The sequence below is a fragment of the Hippoglossus stenolepis genome, chromosome 7 (assembly GCF_022539355.2).
Source record: "Hippoglossus stenolepis isolate QCI-W04-F060 chromosome 7, HSTE1.2, whole genome shotgun sequence".
NCBI classification, from domain to species: Eukaryota; Metazoa; Chordata; class Actinopteri; order Pleuronectiformes; family Pleuronectidae; genus Hippoglossus; species Hippoglossus stenolepis.
In genome coordinates this window covers 16484796-16506405 of record NC_061489.1, presented here as the reverse complement: position 1 = coordinate 16506405, position 21610 = coordinate 16484796, and the positions used below count along the sequence as shown (strand labels likewise).

At 42.3% G+C, this 21610-nt stretch overlaps 1 protein-coding gene across 1 annotated transcript in view; it reads right to left on the bottom strand.

The window, feature by feature from the left end:
- spock1 (SPARC (osteonectin), cwcv and kazal like domains proteoglycan 1) overlaps nt 1–20255 on the bottom strand; it is a gene marked incomplete at its 5' end in the record, with an annotated part of 95266 nt that extends 75011 nt beyond the window's left edge. Inside the window, 3 exon segments of the mRNA XM_047340694.1 lie at nt 19359–19499; nt 20057–20134; nt 20136–20255. Of these exon segments, the coding sequence (XP_047196650.1) occupies nt 19359–19499; nt 20057–20134; nt 20136–20255 (339 nt within the window).
- Nucleotides 20256–21610: the final 1355 nt, after the last annotated feature.

Sequence of the window (21610 nt, the reverse complement as noted above, 5' to 3'; positions counted from 1 at the left end):
CGACCCAACCAAATAGCTCGCCTGCAGACGCACAACCACACACACACACACACACACACACACACACACACACACACACACACACACACACACACACACACACACACACACACACACACACACACACACACACACACACACACACACACACACACACACACACACACACACGCCTATTTGTAGATGGTGTCCTCGCCCATCAGCGGGAAATCTGTTATTGTACTTCAAAAAAAACATCAAAACCATCCCATGAGGCTGCTTTTCAAAGGGAAGACAGACCTGTGAGATGTGTGTAAGCATGGCTGAGCTGATAATGGAGGAATTATATAGAATGGGACTAATATAATAGAAAAGCCAGTGACAGGCAGATATAAAAAGAGGAATGGATTAAAAAAAAAAAAAGCAGGTGCACAACTGAACGAAAGGCTATAAAGTAAGAAGAGAGAGAGAGAGAGAGAGCAGGCTTTTCTCCCTGAGATGTAATTTGCTGACTCCACTGTGGCAATGATGCAGCAATAAGACTCGTGGAACACACCACTTCTTTCTCTTTCTGGCCCTCTCGCACTGTAATTGCCATTCATTACAAACACAAATGGCTGTTGATTGGCATTCTGTTGAAGGCTGGAGATCGGCGCGGCGTTTGTTTGTCTCGGCGCTGCTCACTTCTGGCACTTAATGACTGCGCAGGCTCTCCACAGATGATGGAAATAATGGAGCTGTCATTGCCCCCAAAACTTAAAGAGAGAGAGAGAGAGAGAGTCGTCCAAGAGAAATCTTTCTTCCTCCCTCATCCCTCTTACTTTCATTACCCCATTTCGATATCTCGCGGATCAATTTCCATTCATCACATCTACCAAACACTGTCAACCTCCCCCGTCAGCTTTTCATTTGTCTGCCGCAATCTCTCTTCCCCGTGTCATCCTCGCCGTCTCCTCCGCTCCTCCTCGCCGCCCTGACCTCTCCGCTCACTTTCCATTCCCCTCGTTCATGTCAGGCTGTTGACACTCTGTTTGAGAGCACAGATTAGCATTGTGTTTGTTTGTCTCCGCCGGCGCCCGGATTCATTTCTCACACTAATGATCTGGCAGCTTATTAATGGATGATAGTAGTAATGGAGCTGTCACTTTCAAAACTCACACTCTTCTGTTTAGCTCCTTCTCTCACTTCCTCCTGTTCTCTTCACTTCTGTACCTGCCGCTCCTTTGTGCACTTTAATGAAAATGGTCAGATCAATATTTCACTCCTTCTTTGCTACTATACTCATGTATAGCTGGGCCTTTTCCTGTATCAGACACTGTCTTAAACAAGCACATAAACCGAGTATGACTTCCTGTGGTGCATCAGACCAACGAGGCTGCAACTTTACACTGTGGTTTCGTCATGACAACCATCTATATTTGCTTCAGGTTTGAAAATCTCCATCAAACCTCGGTGAATGTGCGTGAGCTTTAAAGTGTTTGTATCAAAGACCTGTGTTGACATGTGTGTTATTGCTGAAGTCGTTGTACTGAAAAGATGGAGTTAGTAAAAAAATAAAATAATGAGGTGCATGGGTTTGTTTGTGCAGCAGCCATTTGCTACAGATGTTAACCTTTGTCAGAGCTAAATATAAAGCTGTTTCCGAGTTAGGTAAACAAACCATATTTAATTGAGCATAATCAGTGAGAAACACTAGGGACAGTGCTGGTGTACAGCTAAGAGGACACTTTCAGTTTACAACCCATTTATCTGGCACGCACTCTAAACAGCTTGTGTTTTAACCACTATATTTTTCAAGAACTTTGGAGGTCAGTTATCATAACTGATGTGGAGCAAACAACAAAACTAGCTATTATTACTGAACCACTTGAGCTATCTAACACCGGCTGCACACGAGAGGACGATCGGCCCGATTACGGGTCAGATTGAAGCCTCCTGACAATCAGAACTGATCAGGACCAAATGATCCTGTAGTGTGAGGGGTTCAAAGACACAATCTTAACACCACAGAATGAATCAGAGCCTCCCTGATTTTGAATTGGAAATATCATATGTTTGATAGAGAAAATTGCCATAGCCAAAGCAAGTGAGCTGACCGGGAAGTGTCGCCAACCGGACCGAAACGTGGCTGCCTACAGCGATAATACAACTTTTGTGTCCCGCACCAGTTGGACAGTAGAAACTCACACAAACAAGAGCAACTAGCCGACGAAGGTCGGTAGTTCACCTCAATGTTTGTTTCTATTCTGAAGACACATTTGATCATGCAAGTTTCTGTGGGCTCACATCTCTGGACTTACCACAGAGAGTTTATTTTTTCTGTGCCCAAAGTGTGTGGTCCTGCGTCCTGGCTGGATCATCTAGTGTGTGCGTTCTCGCTAGTAAAAGAAAATCGTCTCTCATTATGATTGCGCTCACATTTTAGTATCAACTAAGATTTAAAAATCCTCCCCTCTGCAGCAGGAGTAATATTGAATAAGAAATAATCATATCAATACGTTGGAAATTTGCTCTATATTATTATATTCTGTGTCAAGAACGCAGCAGCAGATGTTTCTGTTATACAGCAGGACTGCATGAAAACTACTACTTTATGCACCCAGAGTCACCCGGAGCATCAGCAGCGACTTTCTATTACACAGATAGCATCCGTCCATGATACAAAGATGAGGTTTTTACAGGAGCAAAATAAAGAGGCTCCACTTCAGAAATAAACTTTATAGGCTGCTGGTTCAGATTATGTTCCAGAGAGAAGCATTGAGCTGCTGAGACGCGGCTGTAAAAAGTGCTCAAACATAAAAACATGAATAAATAGAAATTCCAAAGTGTTATGTTTACTTTTACGCTCTGTTCAAAACTCTTAAAACCCAACTGGAAAGGCTCAGTTTGTGTGTATGTCTCGCTCCAGCTATGTGTGTGTCCCAAAAGACTTTGTTGCCAAAGTTATTGGGCTCGCGTTCCACACCACACCTCATTCTATTCATCCAGAACATTCTCTATTGAAAATGTCAGTCAGGGAAAAGTATATTCCACTCTCACACGTATAATGTACACACACACACAACTTCGCAAAATGTTGTCTTCTATTTTGACCTTTGCTGCAAAAGTATGAAACGAGGCCAGTCTTAAAATCTGAGTCAGGAATATCACAGCCTGGATATTCTGACCCTTTCTCACTCCCTTGCTGCGTGTCCTTGTTGAAACAGGATGGGGGAGGAAGTGTAAGAAATGTCAATAAGGCGCACACACACACGCACAGACACACACACGCACACGCACACACACGCACACGCACACACACAGAGATAAATAGGGAAGCTCTCTGTACTGTATAAAAGCACTGCCTTAAAACAAGCAGTTAGGACTTCTGTAACTTTCCGAGGACAGAAAACCTTCGCTCTAAGATCTATCGCACAACTCTCATCAACCCAATCGGGTTTGAACAAGTAGAAACTTTCTTGGTGTCAGTGACACAGTGCGAACATTAGAATTAGCCATTACCCTCCTGTTTCTTTGAACAAATTAATTAATGATCATTAATTACTCTGCCAGACTGGAGCAAACATGGCGTATGTTACGGTGGTTCAGTGGAAGCAGGGTCCCAGGTATCGCCAGGACGACTCGAAGTCTATAACGAAATTACTCTCCGGGGATCCCACATCATTATGGGAAGGTAGAGTAGTTCCTGTATCCCAGGAAGTGAAACAACTGAAGCTCAGCTAACAGAATTTCAGCTCTGGCAAACAGCATGCTGGGTGCCATACGGGTGCACGCACACACACAGACACAGACACACACACACACACAATGATAAAAACATACTTTCACTGGAAGTGAGGCGCAGACACTCTCACCCACTCTCTCTTTCAGAGAAGCCAGGCAGAGATAGTCAGAGTTGGTTGGTATGTGCTGTTCAGTATGAAAAGCTGCTGCAATAAAAGTAAGAGCTAATACAAGGGGTCATGAACTTCTTCAGATGTGTGTTTGTATAAAGAAAAATAAATAAAATATGTTTAACATTTTTCCTCTACCTGAGGGCAGCACTACTTTACGATGCAATATTGATAGCAGTGCGTCGCTCTTCAAGTGGCGCTTTAGTCAAACTACATTTTATGAGCTCCCAGTCATCGTTGATATAATGACAGGTAACATGGCTCAGTGATGACACTTGTTGCCTCTGGTATCAAACAGGCCATGTGACTGGATGAGGAGACGCCGAGTACAATTTTCTGAGATCAACGCAAATACTTATTCAATGTAATTTCTTTATGAGTGTATTTAGCATCTACAAGGAGAACGATGGTGGTTTTGCCTTTCCCATCATCAACAATAGCACCGCTTGTTTTTCCTCTTCTTGCGCTCATGCATAGTCCAACAGTGCTGCAGATGCCATCAGAACTTTGCACAGTTTACCAAAAAACCCTCATTTTGATGTAATTGGAAGAACTCCCAAACATTAAAAGTCTTTGGAAACTCTTACACTGGACCAAGATGGCCTTTGCAGCAGCAACCATCTTCTTAAAATGTAGCAGCCAATGACTGGAGCCGTAAAAAAAACGGACTTGATTAAAACCACTAATCACAGCAGCCCTAAAAGTAACATTACTGACGTTTGTCCTGAGGCTGTCTTTGACTGTTTCTGGCAGAGAGGTGCAGGATATTGTTGTTAGAGAGTTTAGATACACTAGAACTGCATCTAAGAGTCTGTGTTCACCCAATGTACTGCATAGATGGACAGTTGTACAGCTGAATAGTGACTTTTTTTTATCCTGTATTACTATTTATATCCAATATTCAGTGATAGTCATCACTATTACTTCAGTTTTGAATGTCTGGTTACCTGCTATCACATGCTGCTTATATATAACATTTGAATAATTAAAACCAACTAAAGACTGCGACCCAACTTTTAGTGATTTAGATAAAGTCTTGCTATTAATCGGTATCTGTATTTGACCTGAAGAAAAAACATGTTGGTAAACTCCTTGAAATGGCGGAATCCAAAGTTAAGCCAGGTCTGTCAGTGCTGTCAGAGAAGGAACAGTTTTATCTGTCAGTTCCAGATAAAAGAAGCTTTTACTATTGATCAGCACCATCCCAGTTCACCTTATTATCCAACTCAAGATCCATGAGAAAGTTACTGGGAATGTGTCAAAGGCTGACCCCTTCTTTCAAGGTTAGAGGTATATTTACAGAGAGAGAGAGAGAGAGAACCCCCCACACACAACCCACAGGAAGCAGAGGCAGACAGAAAGAAGCAGAGAGGCTTAAAGAGACGGACTTTATTCCATGTGGCCTGCTGGGGGTGTAGCTCATTAAAATGTGATTGAAGCTGCGGCTCAGAGGCTGACTCAGCGGAGTTTAATTAAAGCTGTCAAACAATTCTTGTGTCACCCTCCAACATGCATATCCATAAATGTATTCATTTCCACACCCACTCCCATCTCCCTCCGTCTCTCGCCCGTCAATTAAAATGGAACATTCGCATAACCGATCTCCCTTTATTCATCGCAAAGACATGACTGGCCATTTGGTTTCATTATTCAATCCGTGTCCTTCGCCCCCGCCCCGCCTGATCACAGGGACTGGCCTTGCCAACACACGCAAACGTGCACGTATTGCTACAAAAGCACAGAAACGTGGAGAGCAGAGAAAATGAGGAGGGTGAGTCCATCAGTGATTGTCATTAAGTGGGAGGATTTCTGCTCCAGACCTTTGACATAAAAATACAATGCATTCCTCCTAGACATGTACAGATTATATAGATGTAGCATGTGTTATTGACGCAGTAACTTATATTATTAACATACAACTGTTATTATAATACAAGTTTTAATTTCTGTTTTCCAGGCCTTATGTTGACAAAGGACCTTATTCGAATAAAACTTACTGTAGTATTGTATACTGAATACAGTATCAAGCTTTTGGCCCTTAAAAGGTCAGGTTGGTCAGTGTTTCTGAAACGTGGTTTGTCTTATTTGTTGAAATCCATTTCTCATCCAGATAGCCGTGAAGAAAAAAAATGCCACCGTCGGTAGCCGTCGCAGGTCTGTAATAAACGTGACCAATCATTTGATTCTGACCGGATGAAATGATTGGCCGACGTACCGGTTTCTTACTAACAGACCTATCTAAAGGCACCACGAGAGCAGAGGCGTCAGAAGCTGGCGAGCGAGCCACCGAAAGTTCTAGCAGTTCTCAGGCAGTGCACGCCCATGTGTTTTGGGGGTGTGACTGTGACGCGAGGTCCAATGGGGGCCTTCACTTGCTTTCCAGGATTACCAACCCTAGCTTTAACTCAACAGTGAAAGATTCCACCTTTATTTTTAACGAACCACATTTGCAGCAGGAAATATACAGTAGTCAGATCACTGTAATCACACGTGGGTGCCCTGTAAGCAGCGCCAAGCACCATGTTCCAAGATTATCATTCATTCAAAACTAAAAAGCACATACAGTACAAAGGGTACCTTGTTTGTGTTGCTGTAAAGAGTTTAGTGATTACATCCTTTCATATTTAGTATAGTAAGGAGAAAAAAAAATCTTTTGTAAAGCATGATCTGATCTGATGTCAGGCTTTGCTGAGATGTGTGCCAAGTGCAAACAGGGGCACTTTGTAGCAGGAACTGTATATAATTAGGTTGTGTTATTACACATTTCATATGATTCAGGTAATCTCATCCTGTTTGTTGTTTTTACGAGTTTGTCATTTACCTGTGAACAAACCATCTGCAATCCCCTCGTGTGTAATATCATTTATCTGGATTATGACTCTGAATAAAACAAACCTCATCAGTTTCCAAATCCTCTGAGATTTGTGAATGTTTGCCTTGCAGACTGTGTTGTGAAAGCTTCTGCAGCTGAATGGAAATACAGGCTTAGTATCAGTGGAGGATACTGAAGTAGCTGATGCTGGTGGATCACCATGCATGTGTTATTGAGGTACACAAGACAGAAGCCCAGGCAAACTGTGCTTTAAGTCCATTTCTGAATATTACTTTCGTACATAAATTCAACTGTTTCTACATTTACTATAGAAATGCTATTAGAATTTGACTTTCAAATTAGAGTTTCTCCTTCCAGCTACTTATATCCTGTTTGTGTTCAAACTTTAAAAGAAAAACTTTAAACAGAATAAAAGGGATAAAAACACCATCTGGATTGATTCTCGTGTCTCTCTTGTGTTTGAAAGTCAGCCTGAAACAGGACGTCCAGCCAGCTGTTACCCTGACAACACTGTGGCATCTGATTGGAGAGCGGTTGCAGCGCCAGAGAAAATGGGTGCAAAGTTGGCAATGACGGGCTACAACCAAGTCTAACATCACCCAGCACCGTCATTCGGGCTCAGCAGCAGTCTGTCCTGAAAGCAAAACACCCTGTCCAATGCTGTTTTTATCCACTTGAACTTTTCTTTTCTGACCTTCAACACTCCGCAGAAATTACTCACTCTCCCAACTACACCCTGACAGCAGAGACACACCAACACAGAGCCGCACAGTGACCGGGATTCTTCTCCACTACAAGTGGAGAGCAACACTGTGGTGCTGACCGTGGTGCTGAATTCTAGAGTCTGGATTATAGCTGAAGGACTCGTACAGTGGGGGTGGAGAAGAAAAACATTTTATACACTGCCCCAGAGTCGAACATTTGCACCTGACACTTGTCAAATTTAATCGAATAAATAATGTCAGTCAACATTTGTGAGTATTTGAAATAAGCCTATTTCACTACTCGATTGATTTCACTATATCTCAACACAAGACAAAACTAGTTGTGATGCCATTTTTGGTGCCAGGGACTTTTTAGAGCTAAACCTTGTAGTATGCACTAACTGTGGCAGCACATTGCCAGTATTTTATTAATATTTCTGCTGAAATAAAATCTCAACTCCAACACCATGGTGACTTACTCAGACAGGCAGTTAGTTGATGCATCTCTTTCCTCACTCTCTCCGGCCCAAGCTGGGTTAGCTTTTATCACAGCCTGCTTCCTTCCCAGTAACAGCTACAGTGCAACCTAAATATTTGAAAACATTCCTGTACCCATTTCAAAGTAAAAGCACTCTGGCATTTCTATTTACTGAATCCATTCATTTGATTTAACAAGGTTTTTAATTGTTATTGCAGGACCGGAAGATGCATGGCTTCATAGAGTAGAATCCTAGCATTTAGTACATAGGCTACTTTTATTCAAGGAAACACAGTAGATATACCAGAAACCTCACGTAGCAGCTCTGCAGTGGCCCCACAGTGGACAAACTCCCCATGTGAACAAAAGACGTGAACAAGAAGCACCAGATTATCAAAGAAGCTGCGCACGCACCCGGTGTGGCTCAAGAGATGAGCAAACTGAACAGTGAATACAATGCAGTTCTAACTGTCACTAAAAAATAACTGACCTATATTAATTTTTTTATTATCATTCCACTGCCACCAGCAGGTTGACATTTTTCTTCTTTAGTGACACGCCACTGCCATTCATGTGTCCCTCAGAATAGTTGATAAAAACTTATGTTGCTGTTATGCTGTATTCCCTCAGGACTCAACTATTCGTTGCCATTACCAACAATTCCCAGATGTTTGAATGTCGTACACAAGAGTGCAACAGGGGAGTTACTCAACTGCAGACAATGACAAAATGATGCAGCAAGGAATATGGAAAGGCACTAAAAGTTACATGGAACAGATCTGACACATCTTTGTGTCAATCTCTCCCTCCTCTCTCTCCCTCCTCTCCCAGGAGCATCACATGAGCTGCAGCAGCAAAAAACCCCTGAATTATTGAAGCCGACAAGACATCTCTCAAACCCACACACACACACACACTCGCACACAAACAGTAACTGTATATCTGCCCTCAGGGGGAAAATGCGATAATGACGAATTCAATCTGACATGGTTTTAGAGACCATAAACATCAGAGTGAGAGAAGGAGAGGAACAGAAGGGGGAGGGGAGAGATGCTGACACTGATGGAAAGGAGGGCTGGAGAGGTGTGAAAAGGAGAAACAGAATGCCCATGATTTATTTCACATGGTGACACTCTGGGCTGGGGAGGCTACTTTCCCATGTGATGGGAGCAAGAGGGCCCGCCTGTAAATAAAATCAGCGGCATTACATCATTGATTAAGCTGCCTCCAAAACAAAATGCGTTGCCAGATAATTTATGACAAAGCACACTGTGTAAATTGAATGCTGTTCGTATGATCATCTGCATCGGCTATCCCCGTGGGCATGAAGCGATGACCGCGTCCATCATCTCAATAACAACTGCTTTGATTACAGGGAACAAGCAGAGGCAGACACATGCAATCAATCACAACACAAGGCTGCTTTATAAATCAAAAGATATAACCTCATTACACGGCAGCGAAACCAGCAAAGAGTGTGGAGGCAACATGTTACAAGACACGAAAGGGAATGAAATAACTATTGTGACCGAAACAAAATGAACACCACCAATAAATATCTGATTATATCTCATGTCCACATTTATATTGACGAAACCATTACTTTTTACAATGTCCAGTGTGTGTATAGTTGTGTCTATGTGTTCAGTTTGATCAATAGAGAGCAAGCAATGACTAGTTCTTCTTTTAAAGAACTGTTTGGGTTAACACACTAACAGACCTGCCTTGACTACTTATCAACTTATTAAACTTTATTCAAAGAGAGGAAGGATGAGTGAAAGGCAGCGCATGAATGTTGTAGTTTATCAATCATTGAATGGAATTCTATCCAGTTTTGAATACATCACAGTCATCATCATGGATAAGTCTTGGGTTTGTTGGTGATCTCCTGACTTTACTGCTAGCGCCACCATCTTGTTTCGAGCAAAATGTATTGACAGCTATTGAGTGGGTTGTGATGAGAATTGGCACAGACATCCATGGTGCCCAAAGGATTCATTATTTCTCCTGACTTTGAATCTAACATCATCATTTGCTGAACATTTTATCCAATACTTTAGAGTTGTAGAAAGCCCCATCATCTATTCATTTTTCTATAGACAACAAACCTGATCTTTTGTGCATCAGCAGAAGCCCCCATGTTCATCGAACAACAAACCCCAATTTGTGAAAAACTAGTGAGTACTTAGTCGAACGCTATAAACCTAAAGAGAAGGTGTCTGCTCCGACCTGCAGAGCAGAGTCACATCATAGAGAAGTGGAGTCTAATCACATGACGGGAGGCGAGTGGACCGACAAGACAATGATGGAGCAATATAACGGATTAAAAACTGAGGACATTAACTTACACTGTGCAGACTTACACATATTTAACAGTATACGTGCTAAACATTAGCATGTTCGCATCGAAAGCATGTTAGCAAGCTGATGTTCAAATTTAGCTGGAAGAATCAAAGGCGGAGATGTGATAACAATAAACAAAGAAAATATATTTTTTTGCATGTCCCAGTTCTATGTTCACTAAATTATAAGCCGCACTAATCTCTTTTTGCAGTAAAAAAAAAAATCATATCATGGCATCTACATCCCAAAGATATTATTCTACACTCCAAAAAAAATGTGGCCTGCACTCTTTCCCCTTGATATCACAGTTAGAGAGTTTATCTTCATTGCTGAATAAATATATGTGCTTTAATTTCAGATGAGCTCACACACTCCCAAGACCTCACACTCCCAGCACAACAATACTTTGTGTGTGCCAACAGTACAGGGACTTTACATTTGGCAGCCCAACAAGCAGGCAAATAAGGCTGCTATGGCTCATCTCCACTCATGGATTCAACTTAGAAACCTGATTAGGGGAAGACAAATCCAGCACTGGCATATGGAGAGAAGTGGAAGGAGCCAAAACCCCGGAGGAAACATCTGATCACACACAAGACCCTGCACACTGTGGGGAGGACGGCTCAACGCAAACAACAAATACATACAAAATGATTACATCCATCTATATTTTAAGGCACAAAACATGCCATGCATAATGTAATACTTTCCAGTTTTCTTCACACATATTTTCCTCCCCCTTCCTTGAAAACCAGCTGCTACAGACACGAGCGAAAAATCCGACATTATTGACATATGTTGGCAGAAAGCTGGCTGCCTGTCATTAGTATAAATAGATTTTCTAACAACGGTGGCAGACATCCATGAAGATGAAATATGGTGTAAACGCAGCGAGGACAGCTTGAAGCCATATGGATCAAAACCACGTGCAGCGTAATGGCACATAAAACCTGCAAATTAAATTTAGAGTGACTCTGCTGCAATGATTAGTCGTTTAATCAGAGATGATTGACAGACATTTACTTTCGATGCAGGTTCCACAATTTAAAATGTAAAGATTTGTTTTGTTTAACATCATTGTAAAATGAATATCTTTGGTATGAGGCCGTTATTGGGACAAATAAAGAATCCTGTACATGTCACCCTGAGCTCTTTATCACTATTTGTCGACATTTTGTGAAAATCTCAACTGATGGGCAAATCTAAAACACATTAAATGATGTGATAGCATATGTCATCTCACCATCTGTAGGTTTCTGAAGCCATATGCAGCATAGGTGATCTAATGCAATCCTGCTTTATCCACAAGAATTTGTCATGTTGCATTTTAGTACTAATAGTAGTCGAGTATGTTTCTCAAGAATATGTTTGACTACTGCAATGCAATGATGTCCAGATACAGTATAGTGATAAGTCTGAAGGTGTTTCTACGGTGGCTGGGAGAGCTCAATTCACTGAAACTGAAATTTCTTTGCAAATAGACAAAACACAAGCAAACAAAAAACTCATTAACTTAACAGCATATGCCTGGACACACAACCAAATACATAGGACAATACATGCTTGTTGTTGCCATGGTGATTCATTAAGATTAAACATTGGGATTGCACCATTCAGACATTATTCCTGATATCTGCTGTTAACGCTGCAGTGATTCTGTAGCTACTGTTTCTTGATTTAGTTGTTTTCTGTGAATGAACTTGTGTTTTACTTTGCAGCATTTTTTAATGAATGTGGCACATTTTATTAAAATGAAGGTGTTTTCTTAATTTGCTTGTGACTTGTGTATTTAAATGTGGATTCTTCAGCTGCAGTGTGTTGAGCTCTCAGGACCATCGTTGGTTTCTGCGTCTGGGCAAATCGAAATCCAACAGCATCTCTTCAAAAGGATCGACAGCTGAGCAGGACAATTTATGTACAGGACAATTTAATACAAATACTCTCCCCACAGAGAGAGAGCAGGGAGTGTGCAGGGGCTGACATGACAAAGCTGGCTGACACACACACACACACACACACACACACACACACACACACACACACACACACACACACACACACACACACACACACACACACACACACACACACACACACACACACACACACACACACACACACACACACACCTATTGATGATGGAGTCGACATTTCTCCATCTGTCTATCTGTTCTGTCCACAGTCTCTATGGGCTTCACATTAAAGCTCCTCCTCTTCCTCCCTTCTCTTACATCTCTCTTTTTTTCCTTTCCTGTTTCATATCGTCAGCCAAACACACACCCACATGCATGCACACACACACACACACGCACACACACACAACGTATTTATCCTGGTCATAGGAGACACTGACCTTTGTCTACCCTGCAACCAAATTGTCCTCTAGTGTATTTGTGTTTGTGTGTGGGCTTGTGTGTGTGTTGGCATGGGTCTTCCTGCCTTTTCACACTCTCATTGATTATACCAAGGCTCCAATCAGGGTTACCAGGCCCTGTAAATTTACTGATCGATACCTGCAAGAGCCTCTGGGTGGATGGGCAGCTGTGTGTCTCTGTGTGTGTGTGTGTGTGTGTGTGTGTGTGTGTGTGTGTGTGTGTGTGTGTGTGTGTGTGTGTGTGTGTGTGTGTGTGTGTACTAGTGTGAGCATATACACATGGAGAGAAAACAGCGAAGAGATGTGAAAATTGTTCAATACACAGTTTAAAGAGAACTACCTGACACAGAAAAATGCACTTGTCCCTCTTCACACATACAACCACAATCCTTCAGCGCAGAGATTAGAATCAGCATTTTCTCATTTGAGATCAATAGCCCAGTGAGAAATGTGCAGGCAGGAGGAGAGCATGCAAAAGACAAAAGGGATGAAAGGGGCAGACAGCGTGAGAGAGGAGGTTTATTTTGAAGGGCACTTTTTCATTAGGTATAAAATGAGAGATGAAAGAGCCAGAAGAAAGAAAAGGCGATACAAAAAAGGGATGAATAGGAGGTATAGAGGGACATTGAGAGGAGGAAGAGAAATGTAGGAGAAGAATGATAAGTAAGACTGATGGCTGTCTGGTCAAGTCTTAACTGTATACTGTGTGTGTGTGTGTGGTTGTGTGTGTGTGTGTGTTGGTAGACGAAGGTGACTCTAGGGTTCGTCTTGTCTAAGCTGCTTCTCTAAACCACACCCCACCCTTCCCCCTCGACTGTACAACCAACCAATCAGAACACACACACACACACACACAGACACACAGACACACCGATATAACAGAAGACGGCCAGTTAATTTGGATGCAGTTGGAAGCTCCCAGGTGTGAAAGCTTATACTGTGAGGCGGAGTGGAGCTGAAAAAGAACATGCACCGTCAGCGAAAGCATTTCCTTTATAGATGGGAAAACATGTGGTACAAGCGACCCGACCAACCACCTTTGAATTGGAAATAACAGTGTCAGTGCAGATGATGGTGAAGACCACGTAGTAGCCCCTAAAAAGTGATTGCACATACACACATGCAGAGTTCTGGGGTGTGTGTGACTGGCGGCCCCAGAGAGACCGTTAAAAGATGACAACATTTAATTCTCACCATCAGACAGAGCTGACACAGGCCTCTGCATACACACAACACACACACACACAGCAGTTTTCATCCTCTTAAGATTTTCGACTTGCCAACAGGATCACCAGCTAATGAATAGACACCCTGGCGATGACATGCATTTCCACAAAACACACGAGGAAATGATCCGATTTTGTTCACTTCACAGCGTGAAAACAGGAAGGAAGACGGGATTTAAGAGGGAAAAGAGAGGGAGAGCAGGGGAAGGAGGATGAAAACAGGGGAAAGCTTCTTTTAAGATAAACAAACAAGGTACAGAGAGGAGTGGAAACAGCTTTTCCACAATTATACACTCAGGATATGAAACTATAAATACCGGTGTTACATCACTCAAATGTTATGACTTTACTTTTCCACAAACTCTGCAGTGATAAAAACATCACTAAGAAACAGTGGAGGGCCATAATTATAGACTGTTTATTAAGAACACTTAAGAAAGTTGTCTTCAGAGAACCAGAGACAATGAACTGGAGCTACATGCTACATGGGTTAGTGTGCGGCCCTGTGAGATTAGATCTATTATTAAGATTTTGTGTTATTCCCCATGAAGCTACTTGTATCAATGCTCCAGCTGGGGCCCTCATATCCACTTCTGTCAAGACCGGAAAACTTTGATGTAACCGACAACACGAGGCTCACAACAAGAGTTGACCCCTGCCTGAAACAAAAACACAGTCAAACTCACTGCTGCATACAAATGTGTGTGTGTGTGTGTGTGTGTGTGTGTGTGTGTGTGTGTGTGTGTGTGTGTGTGTGTGTGTGTGTGTGTGTGTGTGTGTGTGTGTGTCTTCAGTTGCATTTTATTTCCACGAAAGCTCATGAAAGTTGAAGTGTTGATTGCATCCTAAGGAAAACTGAAATACCGCTGGCATAAATCACAAGTGATTTGGCAAATGGGAAACAAATGTGGTGGAGAAAATGTTTCAGGATTAAGAAACAATTTAATTGGTCGTAAACATTAGCGTATCCACAGACACGCTGAGCAGGCTCCGAGCCATTCACGAAGCATTACGGAAACAAAGGCACTGCGCTAGAACCCAAGATAAACCTCTTTTCTGCTAAGACAACTCAGCTAATTATACCCAGACATTTACACAGCGGCGTGGGGTGTAAACAATTGGACCAGCTCAACCAGCAAACCTGTCCATGCACCTCAATGTGATGCCAGTATAGTGTGTCATATAATACAAAATCCGCTGGAATTCACCTGCAGATGGTTTATAAGCAAAAACAGACAAAGACATTGGCTTTATGTTTTTAAACTGAGAGGATTGTTTCAATTTCAGCTGCAGACCTTCCTCAGTCGAAGTAGAATAAAACTGCATCAATCTGCATTGCACTAATGTCCCAACACATTAAAGCTCACTTACTAGAAAATATGGGTAAACATATAAATCACATCCCATTTTTCCTTATGTTTTTCTAGATGAGGCCACCTGAACTCTGACGGCTAAACTATTGCACCGGCTCCCCTGCCAACATACGGACGCTCATACATTATGCAGGAGGGAGCAAGTGGCTCATCAGCAGGGATGCGAAGTGAAACATGGCAGGCAGAGGCGAGCGGCAGAGAGGAGGAGTCATGGGTGAGGGCAGAGGGAGCGGGAGGAGGAGATAGAGAGGGGCCATGGTTGAGGAAGCACAGGGTCATTCGCTGCTCAGAGGCAACAGAGGAACAAAATAAGAAAGAGGAAAAAGAGGAGAAAACGTGGAGTTCATGACTCTGAGGAGGGACAGGAGGGGGCGGGGCTGATTGTTCGACGCTGCTACTGTACTTCACATGTTTGTGGAGGAGAATAAAGGATTAAAACTATGACATCAAATCATTTAGTTGACGATAAAGATGAAAGAGTGTGAAAATTTCGTACCACGATTACAGTAACCAAAATTATCATGATGAGTATTACCGCTGTATTTTTAGACTGTGCCGAAAATGTTCAAAAGTACTGACATACAAACTGAAGTAATTTCCGCAAGGTTTAGATTTAAATAGTATATTTACTATCAATAAAAATAATAATATAGCACCAATACCATATCAAATATGCAACATTAACATCAAAGAAGGGAGGGCTTACGATGAAAACTTCCCGAAATGCAGGTTTAAATTAAACCTTAAATAATAAAATAAAATATGTGTATAAAAACAACCATTAAGACAAGAGTATGTGCATGTAAGAACAATACAACCATATGTCAACAAATCTGATGTCAGGTGGACACTGGATGCTAACAGTTGCTAGCTATGGACAAAGCACTAGCAACTCATGCTGTTACTTTACCAACCAACTCAATAGAAACGGTACAAATAACCATCAGACATTTTACCAGAGTAAACCATGAAACTGGAAGCTTTTTCATCCCAACATGAAAACCTATAATGATGACACTGATACTAATTTACATTTACTAAATTACTAAACGTGGATCATAGCAGCGGTCACATTATCGGACATAGATTTTAATGAGTCTGAAACTGCTCAACATTGGTCACCAAATGTCTAGGTCAGCTCCAACCACCACGACTTGGCCAACAGTTTTTTGGTTTCAGAAAATTAAATTCTTCACAGTTTAAATGTGGCTTTGAACACACCATGATCAAACTGGCAGTACATCAAGATCACGCTTTCCCTGACTCGTCACATTAAGCTGGTTGCAAGAACAGTTTCCCTGTTTGATATTGATACAGAGACACATTTTCCTAATCTAAGGTTGAGCTATCTGGGATATTAAACTGTGTGGCGCCGGAGAGACGAGGAAAGAAATAACAGGGAAAGGTTGGCATAGGAAAAAAAAAAGACACAGTGGGACAAAAGACAGCAAATGTCTCAGCAGACAAATTACGACCAGCGGGTTTTCCTGTGTGAACAACACACGCACACAACAGCAGCACCTGCGTTTGGTTGGTAGCATGGCTTGAAATATTAAACATAAATGTCACCACCTTTCCCTCTATCTATTGCTCCTCCTCCTCCCACCTCCCTCCACTCCGCTCCTGTCCTCCATCCTCCACTGACAGTTTCCTGTTAATGAGTTTCATTTGCACAGCAGACCACGAAGAGGAGTAAAGAGTGGACACACACACACACACACACACACACACACACACACACACACACACACACACACACACACACACACACACACACACACACACACACACACACACACACACACACACACACACACACTGCAGGTAGTCAAGCCCTGGCCGAGTGTATAGAGAGATGACTAATACTAGCTTTCAAATCATGGCTTCAGTGCTGTACAGGGAAGACCAGTTCGGCTAATTAGGCTGACGTTAGCCTGCTGTCTGCTGAAATCCCTGGCGAATACGTTAGCAGGCAACAAAAGACATCGAAGACGATATCAAATGCAATGCCAGTGGTAACACAACTGTCAGCATAGGCCTGGAAACAACTGGTCAGACTAGAGAGTGTGTTAGCTCTGGTACTAAAGCTCCTGGAGTGATATCTTGGTGTTGAGAATACTCTACATATGAAGAACACGAGCTTGTCCTAATTCTGACATCTATAAAAGTTTCTGGGTGTCAAGATTTGGTCACATTTTGTCTCAACGTACTTAAGAGAGCTCTTGAGGTATCCTAACCCATTTACAAGTCACCAGCAGATGGCTGTTTCACTTTGCAAAAATGGAGAGCAGTTTTGGAAGTGAACGATCACACAAAGTAGATTAAATATGTCGTTATATGTGTTGTATTAAGACATGTCCCTAACATCCGCTGGTGGTCACGCACATCCGCTAACATCAACTGGCGGTAGGCATTAATTAGCGCAGTAGAACCTACAAGGGATATTCTCCATCTCGTCCTATGTTCCTATGGGACAGCGTTTAGTTTAAAAAGGCATAGAGGAAGGGCTGGGCGATATGGCCTAAAACAAATATCGCAATATTTTTAGGCTATATCGATATATACACAAAATATATCGCAATATTATGAAATCTCCTCTAAATCACTATGCAAATGTTCAATTCACAAAAGTCCACAGGAAGTGGCTAAGCTAGCGGACGTTAGCATTTCGGTAACCTTAACAATTAACCTGTACAATTAACCTAAATCGTGCAGAAGACCTTCAAATGGAAAAGAGATATTCACCATCTAGTCCTATATTGTAAAATAGAGACTTTCTAAGTCACCATCTTCATGACATGTTGGAATAAATGAAAACAGTTCATTTAATTTGGTTGTGATGGTCTCTTGCCAGGAGCTTCAGCCATTTTTGCAATGACAACAATGAGAGGTTATTCTATGTCCCCTCTGCAGTGCTACTTCTAATGGGCAGAATTGACCCTACGAAGACTTGCAGCTAGCCGGTTAGCATGATGTTACACAAAAAGGCAAAAAGTGATAGAAATAGAAGAAAGACAGACAAACAGTCATCTTCCATGGTAGAAGACATCTCTTAGCGAGTTACACGGAGACCATGCAATGTTTCTGCTAGAATGGTAATAGCTAATGCTAATGTCGCTTATGTAGCAACACACCACACGCAGAACCTCTTAAAGTAGGTCACATCGTCAAGGAGCACCTCAAAGTTTTCCCCAGGTCTTTATTAAATCTGTATGATGTTTATACAGAGTGAAATATCCAACCCATGACAGAATGGTTTTATGGCTGCACTGTTCCTTCAAATGGAAAGACTCTGTGCAGCATTTTGAACACCTTTCCTCAAAACTCAGCGTGAGACTTGGAAAACTTGCGGATCTCTACAATCTCTCCAAATATTCACAGCTGTGTGGGGTTTGAACAATGAGGCTGCAGCAACAGGCTGATCCTGTGTTTCAGTACCACTGCAGCACTTCTGAATTAGAGTGTCCTCCTCTAAAGCAGATACTTTATTCTACAAGTCATTCATCGGTCAAGGCTTAAAGTGATTCATAAGAGCATTTAATCGTTTAAACAGTTTCAAAGTCTGAGTTTCAAAGCATGAACCAAATCTGGGTCAATCAATCGAGGCAATTTATACAGAGTTGTACATAAATGCATCTGTTTGCATCTGACCGCACATGGAGCCACGCTGGTTCACAGTCATCTGAAGAAATGAGCCTTGGTGAATCTGGACAATGGATTGACAGTGAACTACACACATACCTCCAGACACAGTAGGTAAGTAGATTAACATGTTCATTCTTTTTCAAAAACATCAAAAAGTACTGCAGGCTTAAAAGTAGAAACACCAAACACCTGACTCAAATAGACAGAATGAGTAATCAGAGAAAAAAAGCCAAAGTCAAATCATAAGAAAAACATTTTCCATCTCATGCAGAGATTTGATTCTCTGAGTCTGACTTTGTTTCCACCAGGTTTAGAACCTGCTGAGTTTCTACAAGGTGGATTAAGCCTGCTGGCAAGTGCTCAAGTACTCACAGGGTGTTGTAGCAAGGGCGTAGTGCGCTCCCACACCGTCACACACACGCACACGGACACACACACACAACACACACTATGAAGCTAATTATAATGTCCCTTTTGGCTGTGGATGTTGTGTCGCTCAGCGCAACTCACGTCTCTGAATCTGTTCCAGGATCTGTCCTTGTTGAATTGAGCCACGGTGCTCAGCCATTTGTCGTTACTGTCACCGGAGACCGCCGTTTCTCCGCTCAGCAAGAGAGCCACGGCCGGTAGGAGCAGAGAGAGGAACATCTTCTGGAAGTAAAGACGGAGAGAGGGCGTGAGAGTGGACAGAGGAGAGGAGAACAGAGGATGCTGCTGCTGCTGCTGCTGCAGCAAAGTGTTGGATGAAGTGAGCACTTTGCAGAAACACAGAACTCTGCGCGCTGTGACGCAGAGCGGGTCAGGATGTCACCACCGAACACGAGCCGAAAACACAACACACGCTGTTTACGTTCGGAGTGTGTGGAGAGCGCTCACTTTACCGAACGGCTCATCCGTCTTCTAATCGGATTATAAACATTGGAGAGTTGTCACCGCGGCAGATGGGGCGCAGGCGAAACCACCGGCTCACGAGCTTCCCCATCCTCCAATTTAAAAAGCAATTAGCGGCGTCAGCACTAATTTCAACCCCCACGGAGACGGAGCATTGTCTTGGCTTATTCTTCTTCTTCTTCTTCTCCATCCACTCATCCATCCAGCAAAAGCACCAGCACCGCAAGAGTCGACTATTGACTTTCATTTCCAATTTCTAATTCTTTCTCCTTTTCGGACAAAGCGCGCGCACGGTTAATACGAGTGCGTGTACTTACCTGGGATAGTTCGTCTGTGTCCTATTCCGATTCCCGGGGGAAAATAAACCCACGGCCCCGGGCACTCCGTCCGGTTTCACCCGACTGCTTATAGGACTGACGGCGTGAGGGAGCTGAGAGGACGAAGAGCGGACCGGGAGTTTTCTCCTCCTCCTCCTCCTCCTCCTCCTCGGTCACCAGACACCGCCTCTCTCTCTCCTTCCCTCCCTCCACTTCCCTCTCTCTCTCTCCTACCAACGCACTAACCGTGTCATTGATTTTCAGCAGGGGGGTTTATGCATGTTTCTTTTACGTTCACACCAGGGTGCACACATTCGGGAGCCGTGTCAGAGAAAGTCGTGTTGTTCAGGGTGCACAACACAAATCATTTTAGTCACACATCTCTGCTGTTGTGTGTCCATCATGGTGAATACAATGAAGTTATATTATATGTTTTGTTTTGGTGCCTCAGTGAGATGTTGGTCTTTTTCAGCACCATGGACAGAGACAGGCTGTTCTTGTATTTATATGAAAACACATTTCTTAAATGGGCCGTGTAAGTAGGCCGTTCATTTTTCTTGGGGGGGGGTTATAACTATATGCAGTTTGTTTAAATATTTAATCTGTGACTCTCTGCTTTGACTCTCACTGTTTTTTTTTTTGTTGGCCTTGGCAACACTCTTGTCTCAGTCTTTTCCTCCCCCTTCTCTTTGCAGGGTGTGTGTCTGGATGAGAGCGGAGTGGAGAAGATACTTTCTGCTTTGGCGCCTGTGTGGTACAGTTCAAGTCTGTTTTATTGACCTGTTTTGGCACAAAAGCAGCCAGGAGACCGATACGGCTCCTTATCTCCCACAGTTTCTCATTAAAATGCTTCTCTATTCTAATAAAGACAATTCCCTTTAGTACCGCTTGCACTTTTGGGAAGTTTCACCAGGAGTGATATGAAGACAGCTCGCACTGCATGAGCACTGTTGGTTTTTGTTTTTGCCAACATTTTATTGTACATTTATATTTTCCTCATAATTTAATGAACCTGAATTCTTTCTTTCAGTCATAGTTCTGTGCTTTTTGAGTGGTATTTCGTGCAAGAAAATTAAACCCTATAGATTTCAAGCCAGAGTCAAATCTCATTAATAATGTAACAGGGTAAACACAAAGAAAAGTTATACACACTAGTTTGTAAGTGTGGTTTTTTTAGTGGGGAAATGTGAGGTCCAGGTTTTATTGAGTAAAAATAATAATAATAAAAGAATAAGTGAAAAGACTTTTTTCCTGATGATTCACCGATGGCACCACTTTTCTTTTCAGTATCACGATGGCTGACACTTTATCTACTGGATCAAAAACAATATAATTATTAGCTTTGTAGTAATTGTACTTAAACTATGGGTATTGCAGCAAACACAATATACATTTTCTGTATATGTTTTCATACAATACACATTTTCTTTGGTCATTGGTCAACATAAAATGAGACTGAGAGAATCAAAACAAATTAAGCCAACGATAAGTTATATGATGTAGTTTCAGTTATATACTTTAACTCACATTGTAAAAGTCTTGCAGATTGGACTT